Source organism: Polyergus mexicanus, unplaced genomic scaffold, assembly GCF_030449975.1.
Source record: "Polyergus mexicanus isolate NDT 795.1 unplaced genomic scaffold, iyPolMexi1.0 SCAF_4, whole genome shotgun sequence".
In the NCBI taxonomy this organism is placed as follows: Eukaryota; Metazoa; Arthropoda; class Insecta; order Hymenoptera; family Formicidae; genus Polyergus; species Polyergus mexicanus.
The window spans coordinates 253,051-276,471 of record NW_027223324.1 but is presented as its reverse complement, the minus strand read 5'-3'; the positions used below and the strand labels follow the sequence as shown (position 1 = coordinate 276,471).

At 29.4% G+C, this 23,421-nt stretch overlaps 5 protein-coding genes across 17 annotated transcripts in view; 4 read left to right on the top strand and 1 right to left on the bottom strand.

Moving 5' to 3' along the window:
• Positions 1–1,050: 1,050 nt before the first annotated feature.
• On the top strand, positions 1,051–7,434 carry LOC138932638 (transmembrane protease serine 9-like). The gene is made up of 8 exons (XM_070294665.1): positions 1,051–1,135; positions 1,612–1,906; positions 2,617–2,926; positions 3,259–3,435; positions 5,608–5,794; positions 6,093–6,375; positions 6,866–7,172; positions 7,270–7,434. Exons 1-8 carry the CDS (start codon positions 1,093–1,095, stop codon positions 7,432–7,434), a joined length of 1,767 nt encoding a protein of 588 aa, XP_070150766.1. The 5' UTR covers positions 1,051–1,092.
• Positions 7,435–7,976: 542 nt separating this feature from the next.
• LOC138932637 (chymotrypsinogen B) lies at positions 7,977–9,765 on the top strand. The gene is made up of 4 exons (XM_070294664.1): positions 7,977–8,028; positions 8,322–8,640; positions 9,166–9,472; positions 9,589–9,765. Exons 1-4 carry the CDS (start codon positions 7,977–7,979, stop codon positions 9,763–9,765), a joined length of 855 nt encoding a protein of 284 aa, XP_070150765.1.
• A 287-nt stretch (positions 9,766–10,052) lies between these two features.
• On the bottom strand, positions 10,053–14,429 carry LOC138932431 (carboxypeptidase B). Of its 3 annotated transcripts, XM_070294290.1 has the most exons (7): positions 14,420–14,429; positions 13,611–13,887; positions 13,295–13,489; positions 11,718–11,825; positions 11,353–11,486; positions 10,864–11,268; positions 10,053–10,614 (listed from the first exon to the last, which is right to left on the bottom strand). In XM_070294290.1, the coding sequence occupies exons 2-7, from the start codon at positions 13,870–13,872 to the stop codon at positions 10,252–10,254; spliced, it is 1,467 nt and encodes a 488-aa protein (XP_070150391.1). In that variant the 5' UTR covers positions 13,873–13,887; positions 14,420–14,429; the 3' UTR covers positions 10,053–10,251. The 3 variants fall into 3 exon arrangements, with proteins under 3 accessions (XP_070150391.1, XP_070150390.1, XP_070150392.1); XM_070294289.1 differs by lacking the exon at positions 14,420–14,429 and having other exon boundaries at positions 13,611–13,923; XM_070294291.1 differs by lacking the exons at positions 11,718–11,825; positions 14,420–14,429 and having other exon boundaries at positions 10,054–10,614; positions 13,611–13,923.
• Positions 14,430–14,465: 36 nt separating this feature from the next.
• Positions 14,466–16,530, top strand: LOC138932432 (peptidyl-prolyl cis-trans isomerase B). Its single transcript, XM_070294292.1, has 4 exons — positions 14,466–14,705; positions 15,557–15,761; positions 15,860–16,062; positions 16,244–16,530. The coding sequence occupies exons 1-4, from the start codon at positions 14,652–14,654 to the stop codon at positions 16,385–16,387; spliced, it is 606 nt and encodes a 201-aa protein (XP_070150393.1). The 5' UTR covers positions 14,466–14,651; the 3' UTR covers positions 16,388–16,530.
• Positions 16,531–17,678: 1,148 nt separating this feature from the next.
• The window catches only part of Piezo (piezo), a 27,947-nt gene continuing 22,204 nt past the window's right edge, over positions 17,679–23,421 (top strand). For all 11 annotated transcript variants that reach the window (XM_070295149.1, XM_070295148.1, XM_070295156.1 and 8 more), the window contains exons 1-2: positions 17,679–18,032; positions 21,256–21,348. In XM_070295149.1, coding sequence (XP_070151250.1) covers positions 21,285–21,348 — 64 coding nt within the window. In that variant the 5' untranslated portion in view covers positions 17,679–18,032; positions 21,256–21,284. The remainder of the gene's footprint in view (positions 18,033–21,255; positions 21,349–23,421) is intronic.

The window sequence follows — 23,421 nt, the reverse complement described above, 5'->3', positions numbered from 1 at the left end:
TTTCCTGCAATGATAGCGAGAGATAGATCCATGATCTTAATTGAGATTACAGGAACATATTGACATTATCGATATTCGATGATATCAAATACGTGAAATGTTATAATAAATTTTTGCATTTCTTATGCACAACTTTATGTTTCTAAATTAATTTTAGAAAATTTGACTTATAGTTGGATTAAATACTTGAAAATTCGTAGTTTTGTTATTCTTGATTTTCTTATTTTATCATATGGAATCACTTCTTACATTTTGTTCCATTTGTTACCGAACATCCTATATATAGGAATTTTATTTTATTTTAATATATTATTTCAATTTTATTTTAATTTACTTTTTATTTAAATTAATTATTTATTTAAATTAAAATTATACGATTTATGTTGTCTTCAATATTTTTACTTTTGTACATTTGTATTTGTAAATTAAGTGAAGTATATGTACCTCCCATGTATACAGAATTATAATTTAAGTAGACAGACAGAAAATAAGAGAAAGAGAGAGAATGTGTGTATGTGTATGTATAATGTATATAATGTAATGTGAATATATATATATATATATATATATATATATATATTATTTATTTCATTATACCGGTACTGAATTCTTTCATACAAATAATAAAATAAATATGGCTTTATTTTATTCATTTAAACAACATATTTAGTTATTTTAATATTTGTTATTTCAATTAGCATATCTTATATTATAAGGAACATAATACATACACAATAAATGAAAGTGATTCTAATATGCGACTATAATATAAATACGGAAATAAATTTTTATTTTACAATATGTATATACGATGAAATAAATTAATGGTGATTTGTTTGATTAAAAAGATAGATAATAAGATTAATGTTTATTTTTTATATATAAGAAACAGATTAATGGGGTAAGGCTATAGTCAGTGCACGTTATCTATACACTCAAAAAAGTGTCTTATCAAGATGAATCGAAAATACATACGTATTTGTGTCTTATCGCGCGTGATATTGCGTTATTTCGTAGTATATAAACTTCGTAGTATATAAATTGCTTATTCGGCCAATTGCCATTTATTCAACTAGTATACCGACCGGCATAATGCTGATTCAGTGCCTTTTAGCTGCCATTCTGGTTTTTCAGGGTAAGTATTTAAGCACTTTTTGCGATATATTACTTGTAATATTTACATTAAATTAAAGCTAAAATAAAGCGCTAAACATTTTATAGCTTCTAAAAATGTAAATCCCAATATATCAAATGGCATAAATATCGCAAATATTTTTTTCTAAAGTTATCAAATACATGCAAACTATATTTAATTTAAAAATATTTAACACAATATATAAAACAAGTATATACACAATATATAACAACAGAATATTTTAAAACAAGTTTTGTAAGTAATTATAAAATAGATATTTATAGAAAACACTGTGTTTTCATACGGAGGATTTATCTCTAAAATAATATTATATTTTGAAATAAAAATAACACTATAAAAAAAAATGATTGAAATACCCAAAAAAAAAAAAAAAAAAAAAATGTTTAAGTTTTGGGAAAGTATCGTTCTCACATTCAGATATTATTATTAGAAGTTTTCTTTAAAATTTTCCATAGCATGTCTGGCCACCCCCTTTGGTCTGAAACCTAAGATCACCGACGGTGAAGATGCCACACCCGGCGAATTTCCTTATCAAGTGTCTATTCGTTGGGGTATACCACCTGTCATTCCACTGAAACATGCTTGCGGTGGTTCAATTTTGAATGAGAGTTACGTTTTGACCGCCGCACACTGTGTTTTAAAGTATGGCAAGCTTAAAGTCTTAGCTGGCAAGCATCACATTTCTAAAAACGAAGACACTCAACAAGAAGTTGCAGTTGAAAAGGCCTTCGTTTACGAAGATTATCCGGGGTACGTTTCCATATTGTTTAGTCAAAAATAGATACCATAAAAATAGACTCCATAATTTCTACCTACCTAATTGAATTTAATTTAATGGAGGACCATCTTACAATTAGAATTTATATTATTGAAAAAAATATTATTAAAAAGTATTAATATTATATAATTTTTGCAAAGTAATACATATTCAGAGACTTTAAAAACACTTAAAATACTTATCTAAAGAAATAATAAATACATTATTAATAGCGATTCATTTATATGATAAGATGTTTAGGATAACAAAGATTAGGTTATCTCAATATAATTATTTATAAAAAATCTTATCAAAATACAAGATTAATCTCGCATTATTTAAAATTATAATTATAAATTAATTCATTGGCTCTCTATTAAATTATTTTATTAATGCAATATTATTTACCGCAATCAAATGTCAATTATATTTAAAATATTACATTTCATTTAAAAACAATTTTAATGTAGCAAATATGAAAAACAGTTAAACTCATTAAAAAAATTTAAAATTAAGTACTTATCGCAACTATTTTGCAATTCATAATCCATGTCATGCGATAATGTATCATCTTTCTTATAAATTTCTTGCAATCAATATCCGTGTTTTCTTAACTGATAATGTAATAAACATGTCTGAAATGTAAAATCACGATACTATCGCAATACTTTAACTGATTGTGAATCATACTGCGTTCTTTCAGAGGTGTTGCTCCGTATGATATCGCTATCCTGAAACTGAAAACTCCCCTTATCTTTAACGAGAGAGTGTCCGCTGTCTTTCTACCTCAGCAGAACGAGATACGAACTGGAAATGCTGTGCTCTCTGGATGGGGCTCTATTTCAAAAAACTTGCGCCCGGTACTTCCTGATGCTCTTCAAAAGGTTACTGTTCCTCTGTTGGACAATCTATCTTGTCTGAACAAATTCCCGAATAACATCATAGGCAAAAAACCAGAACTCTATGATTCACAAATATGCACTGATTCTGTTGGAGAAGTGTCAGCCTGCTCTGTAAGTTAAATTAAAACTTTTTTCTTTCTCTTTCCTTTTCTTTTACAATTAATCAAATTACCATATTAAAAAATATTATTTTACGATTTTGCATTATTAACGTTAATGTTATCTATTTAACAAATTGTTTCGTCAATCCATTCCACAAAGCGGCATAAAGTGATTTCTAAATTGTCTTTACTTATAAAAGTTGTATAAAATAGTTTTATAAATGAAATAATAATTTGTAACTTCTATTCTTAATTATATGTGTGTGTTTAGTAATAATAAAAAAGAAAATTGAAAAATTAAATATTTGAATCGTTTGTGCAATTTTTTTTTGTTTTTTATAGGGTGACTCTGGTGGTCCACTGGTCCAATTCGAAAACAACACTCCTATCCAAATTGGTATCGTTTCATGGGGTGTTCTGCCGTGCGGTGTGAACCACGTTCCTTCCGTATACACCCGCGTGGCTTCCTACGTTGATTGGATTAAAATGACTATTTGGCTTGACATGGTCAAACCGAATGTCTGATTATTTATATTAAATATCTTTCGTCTTTTCTATGCGATCAATATGCTTGTGAGAATTGTATTACTTAAGACATTATTGTGTGAGCCATTTTCATACGAATTAAAACAACCAAATTTTTAATTTGTCAATAAGAAAAACAGTTAATAATTAAAATTTTCCGATAAATACTGACAATAATGATGCTATATATTTTATGTAATGTACAGAAAATATCAAAAATAAATAAAAATATCAAAAATAAATAAATTTTATAATACTATGATTTTTATACATTTTTTTAAATAAAACTCTTATTAATAGATAGCTTAAAATTTAATGAAATTTAAAGTTTGATATGAAACTACGTGCCTCTATCGATAAAAGCAATATACTGTAAGCAGACTTGATCCTATTTACTTGATATTAAAAAAACTGTCCAAGTACGCAATTTTTCTGATTGACAGTCTTTCAACATAAACTCAAAGAAATTTTTATTAAATTTGCAACAAACTAATAAAATTGCTTATTCACTGTTAACTTTTTCAATATTCGATCTGTCAAACATAATTTTCGCTCAACAACAAATTCTTATTTCTCTCGAAATAACAGCATATCAAAATAAATGGAAAAAAGCACAATAAATAAATTGTGTTATTATTGCTTTTTAACAAAAAAAATCAAATTAACTCATTAGATTTATATAATATACAAATAATTTTAATATTTGTCTTCATAACGCAATTTATAACGCAATAGAATATTGTTGCATGTTATAAAATATTAAACTGGTAAAAAATAGAACGCAAAAATGACAAATTCTATTTCCTTAATAGAATAGAATATGAAAACTTTCTTCACATTACAAAGTTTATATTTGCAATATTAAAACAACGCAAAAAAATTAATTGTAAATATAAATTTTCCACGTAATCTTTTTCTACCAAAAAAATGTCCATATTTCTAACCGTCTGTATTCCTATGCCTATCATCTTAGATATAACATCTCATATTAATTTTCCGTTATACATATTTGCCTATTGCGTTGGCTTAAGCTTTCGATATTATTGAAAAATAATATAATCTTTAGCTCACTTTTATTGGTTATCAAAAAAAATCTGAATTTTTTTATTATTATTACTTAAATAATACTTTATACTACATATTTTTATGATATTCTAGAATTGAAAATTCTACTCACTGCGCATACAGTACCACGTTGAAAGTAAATATTAAACTGACGATATACAAATAATTTATACAAAAGATTTATCGGATTTTTATGCACACATCCCTTCTACGATTATATTTTTAATTTTTATTAATATGTATTTTATCGAAATTTCAAAACCAGGAAATTCATTTTTATCAATCTCGATAAATAAATCAATATACACTATCTTAAATGAGATTATTGACTTTTCGCATGCTTTCTATGTTTACCGCATTGAGAGATAATGATCATAATTAGATAACGATAGCGAGATATTGAACCGCTGGATGATCCATCATGATTAAAATTGATTTAGCGTAATTTATTGGAACTGAAAGAATGTTTTATTGTTATTATCCATAGCAGATCTGATGCATGACTTGCATGATAGACGGAGATTTAAACAACTTTGAAACAAATAATCAACAAAAAAAGATTAAATTTTTTAATAATATTGTCAATAATTGTTATACTCTTGTTTCTTGTTAAATGTAATCTGTTCAAAGCTATTAATAAATATTAAGATGATTAAAATAAATATACCTTACAAAATTAATTCTTCAAAATTATCCTTCCTACGTTTATTTTTTTATTATTTTTAAGATTTTTTTGTGTCATTTAATAATAATTTAATTGTTCTTTTTGAAAGAAAGTTAATTAGATTAACTGATTAAAAGAAAACTTTAGAAAATGTTAACATAATAAAAATAAAAATAAGTATAATACAGTTTCTTCATAAAAGTATAGCTTATGTTTCTAAGAGAGCAACATGTGTATTAGAACCTTCGACATTATAAAGAACATTCTTTTTCTATCGCAAACACAAGTAATGTTATTAAATTGAAACATGTAATGAACAAAAGAAATAGCGTGATACTTTGTCTAAATTAACTTTGAGATAACATTTAATGATTAAATCAACATCATCCATCAAATATTGGGAAAATGTGCAGTAAAATATTTCTTATCTTAAACAGATTACGTGGATTTGCATAGATTACAATGGATTATCAATGCAGAGTTATTATCGTACAGAGCTACTCAGCAAAATGAGCATAAAATGCAACCACTTCGCTGAATTGGCATCAATCGACAAGATGTCTCCTAAAGCAATTGTGTTTTTTGCTCTCCTAACGGTGGCTTTCGCTGGTCCGGCAGTACTTCGTCAGTATACATTATACATAAATAATAAGTAACAAGTATAAATTAATTAAATTAACTGATTATTTAAAATGTTGGCAACAGAATAATATACAACTTCTGTTTTTTTTTAATAAAATTAAATGTTTAAAACAAATATCACTTAAATCATCTTATAATTCTATGAAGAAAATAATAAAATTTAGCCCCGCATTATATTGTTATAAATTATTTCAACTTCATCGCACAAAATTTTTTTTAACATACTGTCATTGATTTTGTTTGCAAATTTTGTCTCAACAATCATTAATTTTAATTTCAGACAAACCTCATCTAGGTCTTCGAGTACCGTTCTTGCCGCAAGTGGTTGGAGGCAGTGAAGCTCCAAAAAATGGTTATCCTTTCATTGTGTCTCTGCAACAATATGACAGCCATTTTTGCGCCGGATCGATCATAAACAGTCAGTGGGTCATAACCGCAGCACACTGCATTTTAGCAGTTAATTCTTTCATCGTTAAGTCTGGAAAGCACAACATTCTAATCACTGAGGACACCGAGCAAACAGCTCAAATTGCGAAGACTTTCGTTCATGAAAATTATCAAGGGTAAATAAAATGTTTAAACAATAAGTATTAATAAGCCCCATTTAACTCTTATTCAAATCAGTATTTGTTAAATACATAATTAATTGCGTGTTTTTATTTTTGATAATCTAAGACATAATACGTTCTTAAATAGAATCCAGGTTCTTATCGCATGTTAAATGTAGTAATCGAAATTCCTAAGAAAGACGTAGTATTAGATATTGATATATCACAATTATCACTTGACATTTATAATTAAATTACAAATCTTCTTTCAGATAAGAAGCGATGCACATAGTAAATCTGTAGATTTTTTATTGACACATAGCATTGCTGTCAATCGTGTCAAATATTAATTTTTCTATATTAATATATTAATTTTTCTATACTAAGCCTATTTTCCTAATACTGTATGCCATTTTATTAAACACAATTGCTTATGAGATTTTATATAGCAACTAATAAATATAGAATTTTAAATTTTTATTTCAATAATCATTTTAACTTCCAGTGGTGTTGGCCCATTTGATATTGGTTTAGTCAAGCTTCAAACTCCATTGAAGCTCACAAAAGAAGTACAACCCATCGATTTGCCAGAACCTGGAAGTAATCCAACTGAAGATGCAATTCTTTGCGGATGGGGCTCTGTCTCGGAAAGTTGGCTTCCAGACATGCCAGAAAAACTTCAATGTGTTGATTTGCATTACATCGATCTCGATGTCTGTGACGAAGCTGTCAAGCGTCTGACAGGATCTTCTCCTGTTCATGAGACTAACGTTTGTACTGGACCATTGACCGGTGGAATCTCCGCATGCAGCGTAAGAGTTATAAAATTATAGAAAATTATGGCAATATCACTCTACTATAAGTATGAAAATTTAATGTACTAAATTCTAATACTATTACATTGTTTAGGGTGATTCTGGCGGATCTCTGTTCTCGATTATTGAAGAGAAGCCGGTACTTACTGGAATAGTATCTTGGGGCATTATTCCATGTGGTACTCTTGGTGCGCCATCCGTCTACACTGGAGTATCCAAGTATATTTCATGGATTCAGAATATAATAGAGAAAAACTAAACACAATTATATTGATAACTTATCAATGAATATTGATAACGTATTATTGTATATTATTCAATGTAAATCAAATATCTTGCATAAATAAATAAATTTAACGCAACACGTATATTTTCTATTTTAAATCATTTTAAAGTATAAATTAAACAGTAATTATAGATTACAATAAAAAATATGTATATATATATATATATATGTATATATATATATATATATATATATATATATATACAAGTATTTTAATTTATAGATTAATTATTTATTAAATAATTGATGTATCACAAAATCTTTCGTAATATTAATTACTCCTGCAATTCAATTCTGTTATTATATACTAGAATACTATAATTTTTGTTTTTTAGGTATAGTGTCATACTCTTGTCTATAAAGATCTATCTTATCTTATAGACTAAGATTATAGATTAAAATAAATAATCAACAATTGAGAAATGATACAACGTTATCATTGATACCACATGAATAAACTCACCAAATCGACTATAAAATATAGTTGATTTGGCGGACTTATTTCAAAGAACGAAATGTCTTCCAAAGCGATTGTGTTTCTTATTCTTCTAATAGCGGCTTTTGCGGGTAAATTTTTTCTTCTAACAGCTTATATCATTTAAAGTATAAAGTGATTTGGTTAGATGTGGTGTGAAAAGTAGGCAATAAATAATACGTGAGTCTATTTTAACTAACAAAATCAAATTTATTAAATAAATGTTGATGCAATTATTACATGGATTTTAAGAAAATTAGCAAAATTTTGCATTATTAAAAATTATTCTGGTTTTACTGTATAAGTTTACTTTTCTTGGCATACTGTAATCGCGATTTTGTTCGTGTATTGAAAAAATTATCTTAATTGTAAATATTAATTTCAGAGAGACCTCAACGTCTCCAAAGAAAGGTACACAGAAACTTTTCGCTCCGTATGATCGGGGGTAGCGAGGCGCCTAAAGCAAATTATCCGTATATAGTTTCCCTTCAACAGAATGTAGACGATATATTATATCATTTCTGCGCAGGATCCATTTTGAATAATCAATGGATCTTAACCGCCGCACATTGTCTAGTGGAAATTTCTTCGATAGGAATTGACACTATTGTCATCAAAGCTGGAAAACACAACATTCAAATTGTCGAAAGCACCGAACAAACAGCCCAAATTGAACAGATTTTCATACATGAAAAATATTTATCGTAAGTACAATGTTAAAAATAAAGATTACAAATCATTTGTCAAGCACTCTTTTGAATTAATATTTGTTTAGTACATAAGCATGTATATATAATATATGAAATTATAATTGTATATGAAAACATAATCTAGATCATAATTTTATATCAAAGATTTATATAACTCTTATAATTAGTTATACATATATTAGAGTAAAACATTATAATCAAAATTATTAACAAACGCAATACTATCGTGATTATCACATGTTTATGATGATTAGAGAGAAACTACGTTTCAAATACGTTTAAATAATGCACATAGTTAATTTTGTAGACTTTTCGCTGATATAAATAACATTGTCACTGATTCTGTATAACATAATTTTTTCATTAATAATTCAATTTTATATTTAAACATAATTATTTAATTTATATAATAATCTATATATTATATTATATCTATATACAATATTTATATAATAATTTATATAATATAATACACAAATATACAATTTTATGATTATTTCGATACTTTGCAATTTGCAGTAATTATACCTCATATGACATTGGTTTGATCAAACTTAAGATTCCATTAAAGTTTACAAAGGAAATACAAGCCATCGAGTTGCCTCAAGCAGAAAACGAGCCAATTGGAATTGCATATCTTTGCGGATGGGGATTATTTGTATCACATAATATTTTAAGTGATCCAGATAAACTTCAACATGTTAAGTTGACGTACATCGATCGTGATATTTGCAGCAAATTTGTCAAAGTTCGATTAGAATCTTCACTCATTGATGAAAACAATATCTGCACTGGACCTTTAATCGGTGGAATCTCTGCATGCAACGTAAGAATGGAGAGAGAGAGAGAGAGAGTTGCAAACTTATAATAAACGATCACTCTATTATAAAAATGAAAATTTCATGTTTCAAATTCTTAATTACATTAATTTTAAATGTTTAGGGTGACTCTGGCGGTCCTCTGGTCTCGTATTATGGACAGAAGCCGGTGCTCATTGGAATTGCATCTTGGATCATATTACCATGCGGTACATCACCGACTGTGTATACCAAGGTATCCAAATTCAATGCATGGATTGAACAAACGATTGCTAATCACACAACGTTTGTATCGACATGAACAAATATGTTAATCATCTATCGTTTATTTTTATGTAAAACAAATATATAAATATATAAATATATAATAAACAACTTTACATAATGCAAATACTGTTTTAATCCCAAACTTACTTGTGATGTAAATATAAATAAAATAAAATAAAAATTATATATATATAACAGATATAAAATATTGAATAAAGAGATACAAAATTAATAATCCTGTTTCTTATTCCATGGAGCTGTTAATTAAATTTTTGCAATTAATAATTTATTTAAGTATTTATTGATTTAATTTATTTATTTAATTACAAAGTACAATAAAATATTATAAAACAGCAAATGTAACGATATATTACACAATTCGGATATTAAGAACAAAAAAAAATATCTTTTTACAAGTTTTCGCAATACTTTATAAAATGCAATAACATGTCAGCTGATAAGAACTTACTTAAACTTTTCCAATCGATTTTATATCCACAATTAATAGTTCGATTAATAATCACGCTGTTTTGCAAGCCTCCGTAACTACTTCTACCGCGGCAAGCGCTTCCTTTGCCGTAGGGATAATGTAACGGGCAGGTAAAATAAAACCGTATCTTCCAGTATCTCTCAATTCGATTGTATACGTGTATTTGAGCTTAAGCAGAGCCTTCGCCCAATCGTCAGATCCACCAGAAGCTGGATACAATGTTGTTGCGCTATTACCGACAGTATACACACTGGCAGCACCCCCCGCTTGTTTCATGGCCGTCGCTGCTTGGCGACCGACATTGTCAAGATCGACATAATCCGGTGGCAGACGTTTGTCATAGCCCCAAGGATAAAGTATATATTGTCCGTAAGAATGAAACGACAGATACGCCTGAGAAGAAAATTTATTAACTCTACTATCTTTTCGTGTTGGATATTTTTTTTAATTAAAAATTTTGTAAAAATTTTTGCAAAAGTTTTTACTTATAATGCTCTTTAAAAAAAAAAAAAAATATTAAATAGCATCTTTATATTATAAATTAGTGTAACCTTTAAAAGCAACAAATAGTGCAATGTAAGCAAAGTAAATGAAAACTTGTGCAAATTAAATGTGAAAATTAATTATTATATTTTAACGTACCTTAAAATTTGCTGAGCTAATCTCGAAGAAGTTTCGAATGGCATCGGTTTCCGGCTCGGAGAATGGTTTAGCGCCTGAATACGTATCGCGACAAATATCCTTGCTTGCTCCTTTGCCACCCCAACGATAGCCAAAGTTTCGATTTAAATCGACACCTGAACAACTGGCGTAGCCACTTTTCCTTCTGTTCTTCCTCCATAAACGATCGACAGTGAAGGTATATTCATATCCGTCGGGATTAATTACCGGCATGATATAATAATCAGTTTCCAGATTTTCACTGTTTTCCACCAAATAATCGATGATATACGTGACAGATGCCGGCGATATCCATTCGCGGGCATGAATGCCACCATCAATCCAAATCGCGGGCGCATTTGGCTTACCATTGCTGATTCTTAGAACCTATATAAATATTTATAATATAATCTTTAAACGTTTTATCATTCTCGGAACGTAAATTATCGAAATTAGGCGCGTGTGTAATACCTTAAGAGGGCGACCTTCAATGGAATTACCAATGGTCTGAACCGAGCAAAAATCAGGATAAGTTTCCGCAAGATAATCCAAATAACCATTGATGTCAGCCAATCGATGATACGTGGTCCATTCCATTCGATGACCTGGCGCATATACCTTCAAGATTATTTAGAGATTGCACGTTCCGTTCCCTTTCATGCGCTTATTTTACAACCGCTTCGCAAATTCAGCTCGATATAGTATGCACATACATAAAACAAGTGTATCTTTTTTTATTTGTTATATTATTAAATATTTTTGGTATACTCGCATAAACGCATTCGAAGCACCGTTCTGAATCGACGAAGCGGATTATGAGCGCTTGAGAAGCTCACCCCTAAAATGCCAAGGACCACCTCCACCGTAAACACTAGCTACGGGATAACGAAGAGGACGAGGACGTGGATATTTACTTCTGACTCCCTGCCACCAAGAGTAACGAGCTAAAAAATGACTGAAAGCCTTACTTCGGTGACGGAATGATACTGATAGTTGGCGAGCGCTTGCATTTATTTTTAATACAACTTAATTCGCGACGCGAAAATAAATAACGCTGCTGTTTGCAAATAAAGCATTCTCTTGCGATTCAATCGGAAATTGTGTCCCGAATAACGGCCTCGAGATCGAATCGATCGAATATACAAATGACCGCAGGAAAACGTCGAAATGCCGCAAAACATATGTACGTGCGAAGACTACATTCGTGCTTTACGCACACCTTGCGCACACGCGTACAAGTAAAGTATAACTGTTAATGTTAATCAGCATTGAAGCGGAACCGGGTTACCGGGTGGTATTCGCTCGAGGTCGATTACCTCGATTTGTTTCCGATTGTTTTCTCTCGTGGCAGAATTAAATATAGAAATTCAATAAGGTCATCTAATAATAATCACTTATCATGTTTATCATTTTCTTGAGACATATACACTTCAAGTTTATGACTTTCACAATAATTTATCAGATAGAAAAAAATTCAAAAATCACGATAACGACATATATCGATAAGAATAATAAAATTAATTATCTTTTTACAGTAGATCTGTAAGAGTGATTGTTTAATTGTTAATATATCGACAGTTAAAATCACTAACAAATATTTCGTCAATATTGGATTTACATAAACTCATATATAATAGATTTACAAGAGTATTTGCAACACTTTATACATGTCTCAAATATTAAAGATACTATATATGTATAATTTATTCTAATTAAAACCAATTAAAAATGTGATTAGAATATAACGGAATGTCGTCGATAGAATTAATTCTCGGAAAAGAAACTTATTTCACAACTTACACATAATTACTTAGTTTTTAACTTTAATAATTTTAACTTTCTAAATAATTTAATCCAAAATTAACGATAAACACACTGCAATATATAACGTATCATTTTTAAATATATTTTTAAATAAGAATTATCGATTCATTTTTATCAATTTTCTTCGCTAGTTACGAATTGGATCAATGAAAATATCAAGATTAAAGAAAAAAAAACTATAGCTCCTTTCGTAATTTTTATTAGTGTCAACGAAACGCAATTAATGCTTTTATTTATTATTAATGTGATAATAACTATCAAAAAACGAAGAAAAATGGTGAAGAGCAATGTAATGCAAATAGCGAAGCGCAAGTAATAAAAGCAGAAATAATTGATCGCGTAAGCTATTAATAAAAATGTTACTTGAAATATTAAAAAATACATATATAATAGATTATGTAATATTTCACGTATATAATCATCGTCACTATTCAAAAAGTCATTATCACTTTCGAAATGTCATTATCTTCATTGATAAAATTGTATTCGCAGCATGATTTTTCATAATAATATAATAAGATAATAATGTATGATAACAATAATGAAATTATAAAACGCAGTTAATATAATTATAATAAAAATCTCAAACCTTTGCGTCCTTCGAGTTCCTCTTGCGCTTCCGGCGAAAGAGGAGGATTCTCCTCCTTGATCGCTTGCTCTACATCATCGATCAAAATTTCATATTTTACTCCATAACTTCGAAATAAAGATTCTATGTTCTCGACCATATTGCTTTCCACAAAAATATCAGCTATCGACACGTTGTTAGACCATAAAGAATATGCTACATATGAAAAAAAGAAGCAATATATTTCACTATTGTTTTTCCAACGATCCTCGATAATATAAATCTATTTTAAATCGACAATATAATAGATTTTGTTTAAACATAAATTTTTACGTACAACCATATTCATCGTAACGTTGCACCAATTCCTCCACGGAACTGTTATCCTTGTGAATCCTCCATACTTGATCCCCGTCGTAAGTGATTCGTTCCCCGACAAGATCCTTTGGCTGCTTCTTGCCTTCACTGATATCACGATCCAGGATTCCTCTTGTTTGACTTTTGAGAATAGACGCATCGGTGACGAAGACGATGATTGCCATCATCATCAGCGTCATCCATTTTGCGCGCTTTGTTCGTAGTAGTTCGTTGTTGTTCATCTTCAAGAAAACTGTCTTTGAAAGAAGGACGTACATAGCTTTTATAATACCGCGCCACGATCGGTGATCGGGAATAACGGGATTGCTCGATCAAAGATCCGAAGATTGTCGAAACCACTATTATCGCGCGTCGAAGATCTTTGACCTTCGAATGAAAAATCTTATTTAATCTAACGCGATAGATCAATAAAAATCACCTGAGAAACCTCACCTTTCCCGCCTCTTCACAAAACCATGAAACGAACATGTCAAAATAAAAAAAAAAATAAATAAATAAATAAAAATTTAATAATTTATATAAAACATGTATTTTGCAATATACACATTTACCTATATAATTACACAAATATCTTATCTTTATCAGTTTCTTTAAGTTTTTCTACGAATCATGGGGTTCTATAATATAAATCTAAAGCAAAGTAATTTTTGAAAAAATAATAAACGTAAAAATTTAATTTCTTTAAATTTATGTTATCGCGTATGTTTTTTTAGTGACACAATCATCTGTAAACTAGACGCTATCGCACGATGCAAGAGTTCGTCCTACCGCAATCGACCTATTGATGACGGCTACTTTATTTAATTTAGAACGCCGACGTAGCTCTCTCGACGACGGCGCAACTCGCGGACAGACCCGCGGCTCCTTCATGTGGTTCTCGCATGTCTCAACTGTGATCGCGGCTTAACACACCGCGGCGACCGATTAATAAAAGAAACCGTACCGCGCTACGTCCATATTATTTCAGGACGGTGCAGATTTGGAACGAAATCGTAAAACCATGAAGTGCCTGTTGACGATCGTTATTCTCGTGACTGCTGCCTCAATCATCAAGGTACCGTTTGCTGTGTGTGCTCTTAAAACGATTTTATTATATCTTTTTTAATCGTAACTGCATTTTTCGGATACCGTTAATAGTAATGATCTCGAACATCCGATAATATAAAATAGAAACTAATCATTTATTATATATAGTTTTGTATCTGTATATTTTGTATCAGATGCGATCAAGCATTCCTAGAATATTTCAATATTGACATCTCTTTGTATCTTGCGTGCGTTTCCATAAAATAAAAAATTCAATGCAGAAAATAATCCAAATATTCGCGAAATTTGTTTGATTGTATCGAATTTTTATTGCCCAGATTAAACATTAATTTTTAAAATATATTTTGTGATTCTGACAATACAAAAAGATTTTACATCGATATGTAATTGATGAAATTTTATCTCAAGCTATCCGTTTAATTTAATGCCTGAGAAATACACATATGTATAAATCGCGTAGTAGAAATGAATAGATACAGTATAATAGGTCAAACGTGTTGCTTTTATACATTATAAGGTTTCTCTGGTTGTTACGCCTTGGTAGATGAGCGTGTGCGTGTATGTACACATCAAAATTTGCACGCGAGCAATTCTTCTACGAATATACATCAATTTAGATTCACTGCGCTACAAATTGTACGCGTAAATTAATTGACTCCATTCTGCATCACTTCTGTCACTTTCATCATCGTATCTTTCCGCTCATTGAATTATTCAATACGTCAATTTGATTTTTCAAGCTTATCATTGACGCCTCTTTTTTCTTCAGTAAAGTAACTTTTGATAATTGTTACATATCATCTGCATAAAAAACATGTAAAAATTTAAAAAAAAAAAAAAAATCTAATTCGTTTTCAGGCGGAAACATTCAAAGTCACCGATCAGGTGTACTTTGATATCATGATTGGTAATAATCCAGTTGGAAGAATTGTTATTGGCTTGTTTGGCGGTATCGCGCCGAATACGGTGAAGAACTTTATCACTCTTGCTACCACTGGCATAGAAGGAAAAAAGTATGAGGGGACCAAATTTCATCGCGTGATAAAGAAATTCATGATACAAGGTTACACGCTCTTTTGTGCCTATGAATATAAGAAATAAAATTTCTTAAATACTGTATATATAAATTATCATTGTGCTTGTAATCATATATAATTAAAGGTGGCGATGTCGAAAAAGGCGACGGTACTGGCTCCATCAGTATTTACGGTAAATATTTTGACGATGAGGCTTTTGCGGTAAAGCATAGCGGACCGTTGTTTGTCAGCATGGCGAATGCCGGAAAGAACACCAACGGTTGCCAATTTTTCATCACCACCATAGCAACACCTTGGCTAGATGATCACCACATAGTATTTGGAAAAGTAATAAAAGAGATGCGATTATAATATCTGTAACAAAATTTGTTTCATGTATGAAAGAAATGATTTTAAGAATGATTCTTTTAATTAATAATTTATTATTATCTTATTATTATATTAAAAATATATTTTGTCTTTTGCTAAAACGTATTCTTCCTGACATTTTAAATAATTCTTGTCGTAGGTGGTCAGCGGTGAAGATGTGGTCTTCAAAATCGAGCAGACGAAAACGGATAGCGCTGATGTTCCACTGCTGCCTGTAGTAATTTACAACAGTGGAACTCTCCCAACAGAACAATACACTATATCAGACAATCCTTACGAGTAATCTAATGTTTTCTAATGCGATATTATTATTAATTTGCACCCCTTCCTTACTTTTCCGTAGATCCATAGAATTATTATGTTTCGTTGTTTTATTTTAGACCATGTTTAATTACAGACTATATGCTAATAAAGTTTGCGCAATAATTTTGCAGATTGTAATTATCATAACAATGATTAATTAATTGAATAATCTCATGTATAACCGATTGTATATTTATGCGCTTTTCTGTAGACAGTTATATTTCTCATGATGTTTAATAATAATTTATATTTTTTATTGCTCCATATGTTTGCGTGAACAAAAAGACTGAGTAGATACAAACATAAAAGTAGACATTGAAATTGCAGAATGCTTACGCATCATTAGATGTATATTTGAAAATATATTCTTTCATGCATTATTCAACTTTTAAGCTGCATTACATTCGCATTTAATTAGACAAATAATTTTGTAGCGACACAACGTTTTTTTTTGAATTTACGATCCATTAATGCGATATTAAAACACTTGCAGCGCATGGGCATGGATCAAAGCAACCTGTATTCCATTGGGATTCAGCTTCTCGATTCTCGCGGTTTTTCATTATATAATGAAACAGCTGGATGTCTAAGCGACAATAACTTAATACGAAAGACTGATTTTTTTTTTAAACTGAAATATGCTCTCGGATTTATGCTCTTATTTTACCCAGAAATCTTATATTTATTTTTTATAAGAACCTATGTACAAAATAACTGTACACATTGTATATAATTCTCATAATAAAATTATATTACATGTGTAGCCGATATAGCGTAGCATAAGAATGCTTCTTCAATAACACAAGATAAGGCACATTAGACGCCATCTCTGGTGAAGATCACAAGTAGTTAGTAGACATAGGCTGTTTGATTTATCCTGTAACAAATTTATTTCATAATATTTAATAATATAAAAAAAATATAACATTATATTTTCTGATCTTACATCTGCCTATTATATTGCCTATTAATGGCACTAGATTATAGATATTTTGAAACATGTAAAAAACTAGTCACACAGCGACAACGATTTATTTTATTCATATACAATGATATATGTTAAAAATAAATTAAATAATGCAAGAAAATGATACTTTTGTATTAAATTATTATTAACGACATACTGGATAAGAAGAAAAATAATCGCATTAGTATGCGAGATTGTCGATGACGCATAAAGATTCCGCGCATGCACGTTAGGTTCCATCGCACCCACCGTTGTACGCCTGTAAATGCGGGTATCAGGCCTAGCCTTGGCTAGGCGCCTGGATGGTCAGTTAGTCGTTGGCAAACCAGACGTTGCCAGACATCAGTGAACGGCTAAGATCAGATGCAACGGAGAATCGACCGTTGGTCGATGCTCCGAGTAGTAGGGTAGTCATAGATGACACGTGGGTTTATACGAGAACTGTCATTCATGAAGCCATAACAGATACTTAATAGTTCATTGTGCACAAGGTATATTAGCGAAGTAGCGATTGAATGTATACTGCTTCCACGATTGTTGGAAAGTGTGCCAGGAAGCGTATGTTGCTCCCTTCAAAGTTCGATCGACCTAAAGACAGCTGGGAGAAAACCCTTGGAAGGGGATGCTCTGAAACGGTGTGTCAGTGTGCTCGTATAAGGTACGCATGTTCCTTACTGCAACGATTTACATTGATGCGAAATGCTGACGTTGAAAATCTGCGATATGTTTGGAATCTAGTTTCTGTTCCAGTATTTATTGACTTTTGATGTCAAAAATAGATTTTTGTCGAAAAAAGAAGAACGCTTAGAAAATATCGCGAGTATGTTTGAGCCGTAAACAGATTTTTTTTTTAATCAATAAATTAATGGCATATCAAAGAAGACGGTTTAACAGATTGTAAGTTAAATTCATTATCGCGTTAAATAAAATAATTGGAATTTTCTTTCTTATATATTTATGAACAAGATTTCTCTCTCTGATAATTACAAACTGATTTTCAAAAATAATAAATGGAATTTAAATATACATTTATGCGATAATAGAAGTATACAGTAGATTTTGTGAGGTTTATCCTGTAATTTATTCAAAGAAATTAATAATAAAATTAATAAAACAACAATGTACATGTAAAATGTGATATCACGTTTTACCGATATTGTTGACTAGAATTGTAAACGGAAGTATGAGCCATCGTGAATATATGCCGTTGTGCCAAGGACTATAGTTTGCAATGCTGATTTAAATCTATCAATAAAGTAAAAACAGCTTTGTAAACGAAATTTTTATGGAATTTTTTTCTCATAATCTCACGGTACTTTTAATCTTGATGTTCTCGTATGTTTTGTATATTTACACTCGTTTTTTTTCTGATTGTAAGAATGAAACAAAAACTTCTGGATAGATCATAAAATAGATAAAAACAATTCTCTATTAAATTTAAAAATACTAACAATTACTGATAGTAAGAAAATAAGCATGATTCAAGAAAAATTCAAGATCGCATTTGTTATCTGCTATCGTCAAGTTTTATTATCTTTATATTATATATATCCGTGTAGGTGTTATAAAAATGTTATTCGTGATTTATTAAACCTAATAAAATGTTATAGATAGAATACATAATTGCACTTGATGATATCTAACATTTTTGCACTCGATGATATCTACGAGGATTATCGCACAACTGAATATACATAAGGCCTTCCACGCACACATATAATTACTACTGCGTGTGAGATAACGAAAAGTGAAGCAACTTATTCGCACAATTCCACTATTACTGAATAATTTTTCCAAACAATAATATAAATGAATCAAGTATTTGGCGCTTTGCTCGAATTAATCAATAATAAATAAAACACGATATAAGTTTTATCGTAAAATATCTTGTTGCTAAAAAATTAAATGAGAGTAGTCAGAAAATTTTGCAATTTACCAGCTATTTTTATTTAATTTATAATTATAAAATAATACCTGCAATTATATTACGATAATAAATATCAATCATTGTTTTATTAACAATTAATAAATATCTATCTTTGCCAAAGTTTCCCGGAATATATTTTTTAATGTGATATATATATATTTAGTATATTTTAACTTGATATATTTTTCAAATCACTCTAGATAGTCATGCAGGAGGAGCAGACTTAAAAAAAAAATTATATTTGTTAAATAATTTAAATACAACATTTTGCAGAACATTTCTAAACGTTAAAATGGTTTATGACGATGGTTTATCAAAAACATGATAAAATCCAGAATGATATTTCACAGCGCAATTTATTTCTTAAGTATAATAAGATGCATTCTCTTAATTAACTCCTCGTTGTAATGTGCGACGCGTTGATGTAACTAGATACAAAATAGATTAACTTGGCATGCAATCTGTGCACATTTTGTTTATTGCTACTACAATATTCAATCCAAACATAATCAATATATTAAATAAATAAGAAGAAAAATAAACGCTAGGAAAATAATATAATAATATTAAAAATAAAAAACACGGGGTAATAACAAAATGTACCCTCTATATCAAAAGAGAAATGATCCGTGCTCTATAAGTTTTTATAAACTTTTACCGAAAATAATTGTAACTCTTATGAATGTTATGAACTATGAATCATGCTATAGAATAAATATATATACCCTTGTCAATTCAGATATTATTTATCACAAGGAGGATGTTATGCTGCACCTATTCTGTCTTCCACACAGGCAGTTCAATAAGTAAGGCCATTAAACGGGGCTTATATATATATATATAGGTTACCCGATATATACTTTTTTGTCTTCACCAAAAAAATCACTCTAAATCTTACAATAAATCAATTATAATTTTTCTTATTATTTTTTTCAAATATCATTCAAAGGAATCGAATTAAATATTGCAATTAAAAAAAAAGCAGTTAACGCTATTCTTAATTAACGCATTTATCCTTTCTCTCATATCATATTACTTTTTCTTCTTCTTTACGCATACATAGCAGCATGAAAGCAGATGTCGAGTCGCATAGAATTATAAAACAAATTAATATCGCCCATAGTGGAATAATATCGTCACGCAATGTCATGTTTTTCCCTCTTTCCATTGCGTACCTCATTTGCGCTCACGTCTTTATTCGATAAAAGCGTAACCGGCGCACCTCTCAGCAATGTCGTCCCTATGTAATAGTGGCCTGTAATTAACGTGGGCGCGCCTCTTTTTGCTGAATCCTCTCACGACCAAAAACATACTTGTTCCCGTTCTCAGAATTGCTTAAATGGCAAGTCATTTCGGGAACTTTCAGCCGCTACTCGTCCCAATAGCTTAATCACAAATCATTATGCACGCAGCTGTCAAATAACACATGTGTAATTGTTATCAATATTAAAGTGATCTTAAACTAATATATTGTATTAATAATTCATCAGATCATATATATATATAATAATTTCATCAGACCAATTTTTTATAAACAAAAATTAATAATTACTGTCACATAAAATTGGTAAAATTATTTTATGTTACACATAAATAATTTTGAATAACTTTGAATATTCACAAAAATTCAGTTCGTATCATATATAATAGAATTATGCGAGAGTAGCTAACAATGCGACGACCTGAGAACATGTTGACGAACGTGAAACGTAACGATGAAAACCGGTTTATGAATAAGATTTCAGATCTGAAATGGACAGCGCGATCGTAAAGCGAAGAGCGGAACGTCACAGCATTGCGTATCTCGGCAAAATCAGGTTAAAGATATTCAACTGCGGCAGAATTTTATCGATATCGAAATTTATGTCGTAAAATTTCCAGAGATTTTCAAGAATATCTTTTAAAAATATTCTCGCGCATGTCCACTCATGCGTATCTTACTTCTTTGTTTCAGAGTGAAAGGCCATCCGGACAGTTCGAGGCATGACGAAATACTGGCTGAACGTGGCCCTTCTCAGGGTCGTTCTACCAGTCATCTTGGCCGGATGTGAGTCCCATTCGCGTAACTTTTTCTTCTAGTATATTTTTCACTCTCGTATCTTGTAGACGGAAAATGACTTGCGCGTATCCGTAACTTGGAAGTAATACAAATAGATAAAAATAAACACGAAGTATTTTTACGTGAGGTTTGCACTATTTTGCATATCTGTTATATTTTTTGCGTATTTATTGCTCTCTCAATTATTACTGATATTTGTAATTAAATATGTTTCTCAGTATCCTCGATAAAAAAAAAAATTATAATTTTTCTTTTTTGCTATTAAATAACTACGATAAACTATCATCGTAGTTATTTAATAGCGAAAAAAGAAAAAAAAATAATCTAAAAAATAAAAATGTTTAAATTTATGCAGTTGTTTCCTCACAAATATTAGATTTTACATACATATCAATTTTTTTATACATATCGATTTTATTACTCGTCATCGTCCTCGTGTAGATATCTCATAACTATAACATAATATTTTATTATATTTCAATACTATTCGATATGTTTTAAACAATTAAAAATATTTCTAATATAAAAACAATAAATAATTTTTATTATTATAGTACTGCACATTTATTAAAAAACTGCTTAATATGAAACATTTTTTTGAAATATAATGATAATAAATAAATGCAATCAATGATAGCATATCTGTAACAGTCATTTCTGATAGATTAATAACCTTAATTTATTGATTAATATACATGTACATATAATTAACAACTATTGTAGTAAAACATAAAATGCCGGTTTAACATCTTCGTAACAAAATAAGAAATAGAATTAAGGAATTCAACTTGAATTGGGTATCTACCTACATTTTGTATAACCATATTCAGTATTATGCTAATTAATAGTTACGCGACAGCAGATAAAATATTATACATTTCACAATATACACATATATAACTTCCTGTGATGCGAGAGATTGCGTATATATTTTCTACGCATTTTATTCTATTTTTTACTTTTCCTATATTTTAATATCTATCGGTAAAGATATATTTACCAATTTTTAATAAATGTTTATATTTTGGAATATTTTATTATTTTAATTATATTTATTAATTATTTCAGTTTATATTTTGTTTCACATTGTTCCATATTGACACCATAAATATGTGTCTAAGCGGCTCGAAGAGTATTCTAAAATTAGGAGCAAGCGCTTGAACTCGTGTATTCATATCACACGAGAGCAAGATTTACTAATTTTGTCAAAACAAACATTTAACCGCATATCGAATCACAAGTGTACGAAAGAAGCTTTAGTATATGTCGATGTTCTCTCATCAAAAATAGAATATATATATATATATATATATATATATATATATATATAATTCTTTCTAATTTGGATTTATTAAAATAAACTTATTGTTTGATATAAACACGACGCGTTATTATTTATTGTGATATTGCATATGTGAAAAATTCTTGATTATCTTACGATATAAGAATATATAAGAAATAATAATATCAAAATCTAAATAATGTGAGTTATATTATTACTTAATATAATTTATATTAAAAATGTAATATTGTGTAATATATGTTATATTAAGTTACAAAGATAATATGTCGTAATTTATTTATCTTTTAAGTCTAATTAAATTGTATTCTCCGCATTAAATTTAAAAATGTTTAACAATTCAAAATAATATAAAAAAATCAATTATATTTATCTATGTATTTGTGTGCAAAGTAAATCAACATTATACAAACTAATTAAATAATATACAATATGATGTAAAGAAGTTTCACGTAATATCAGATTAGAATCCTCATAACAATAAAATTCCATTAAAATTTCGTGCGTGTAGCCTTATTTCCAGAACCGGTTTCGTGCTGTGAAAGAAGCTAAACTTATAAACCTTTGACCTTGTTCACCGAATATAAGAATTACATATGATATAGAGAGCCCCTCTCTCTCTAATATAATGATTTTAACGTCCTTGCTGCGATCATTATCGACGCCGCACGTGCGGATCATTGTAAGCTCAAATTAGTATCTTATATTTTTGGTAATAGGGAATTAAATTAAATTTGTTAATATCATTACTGTGTGTATAA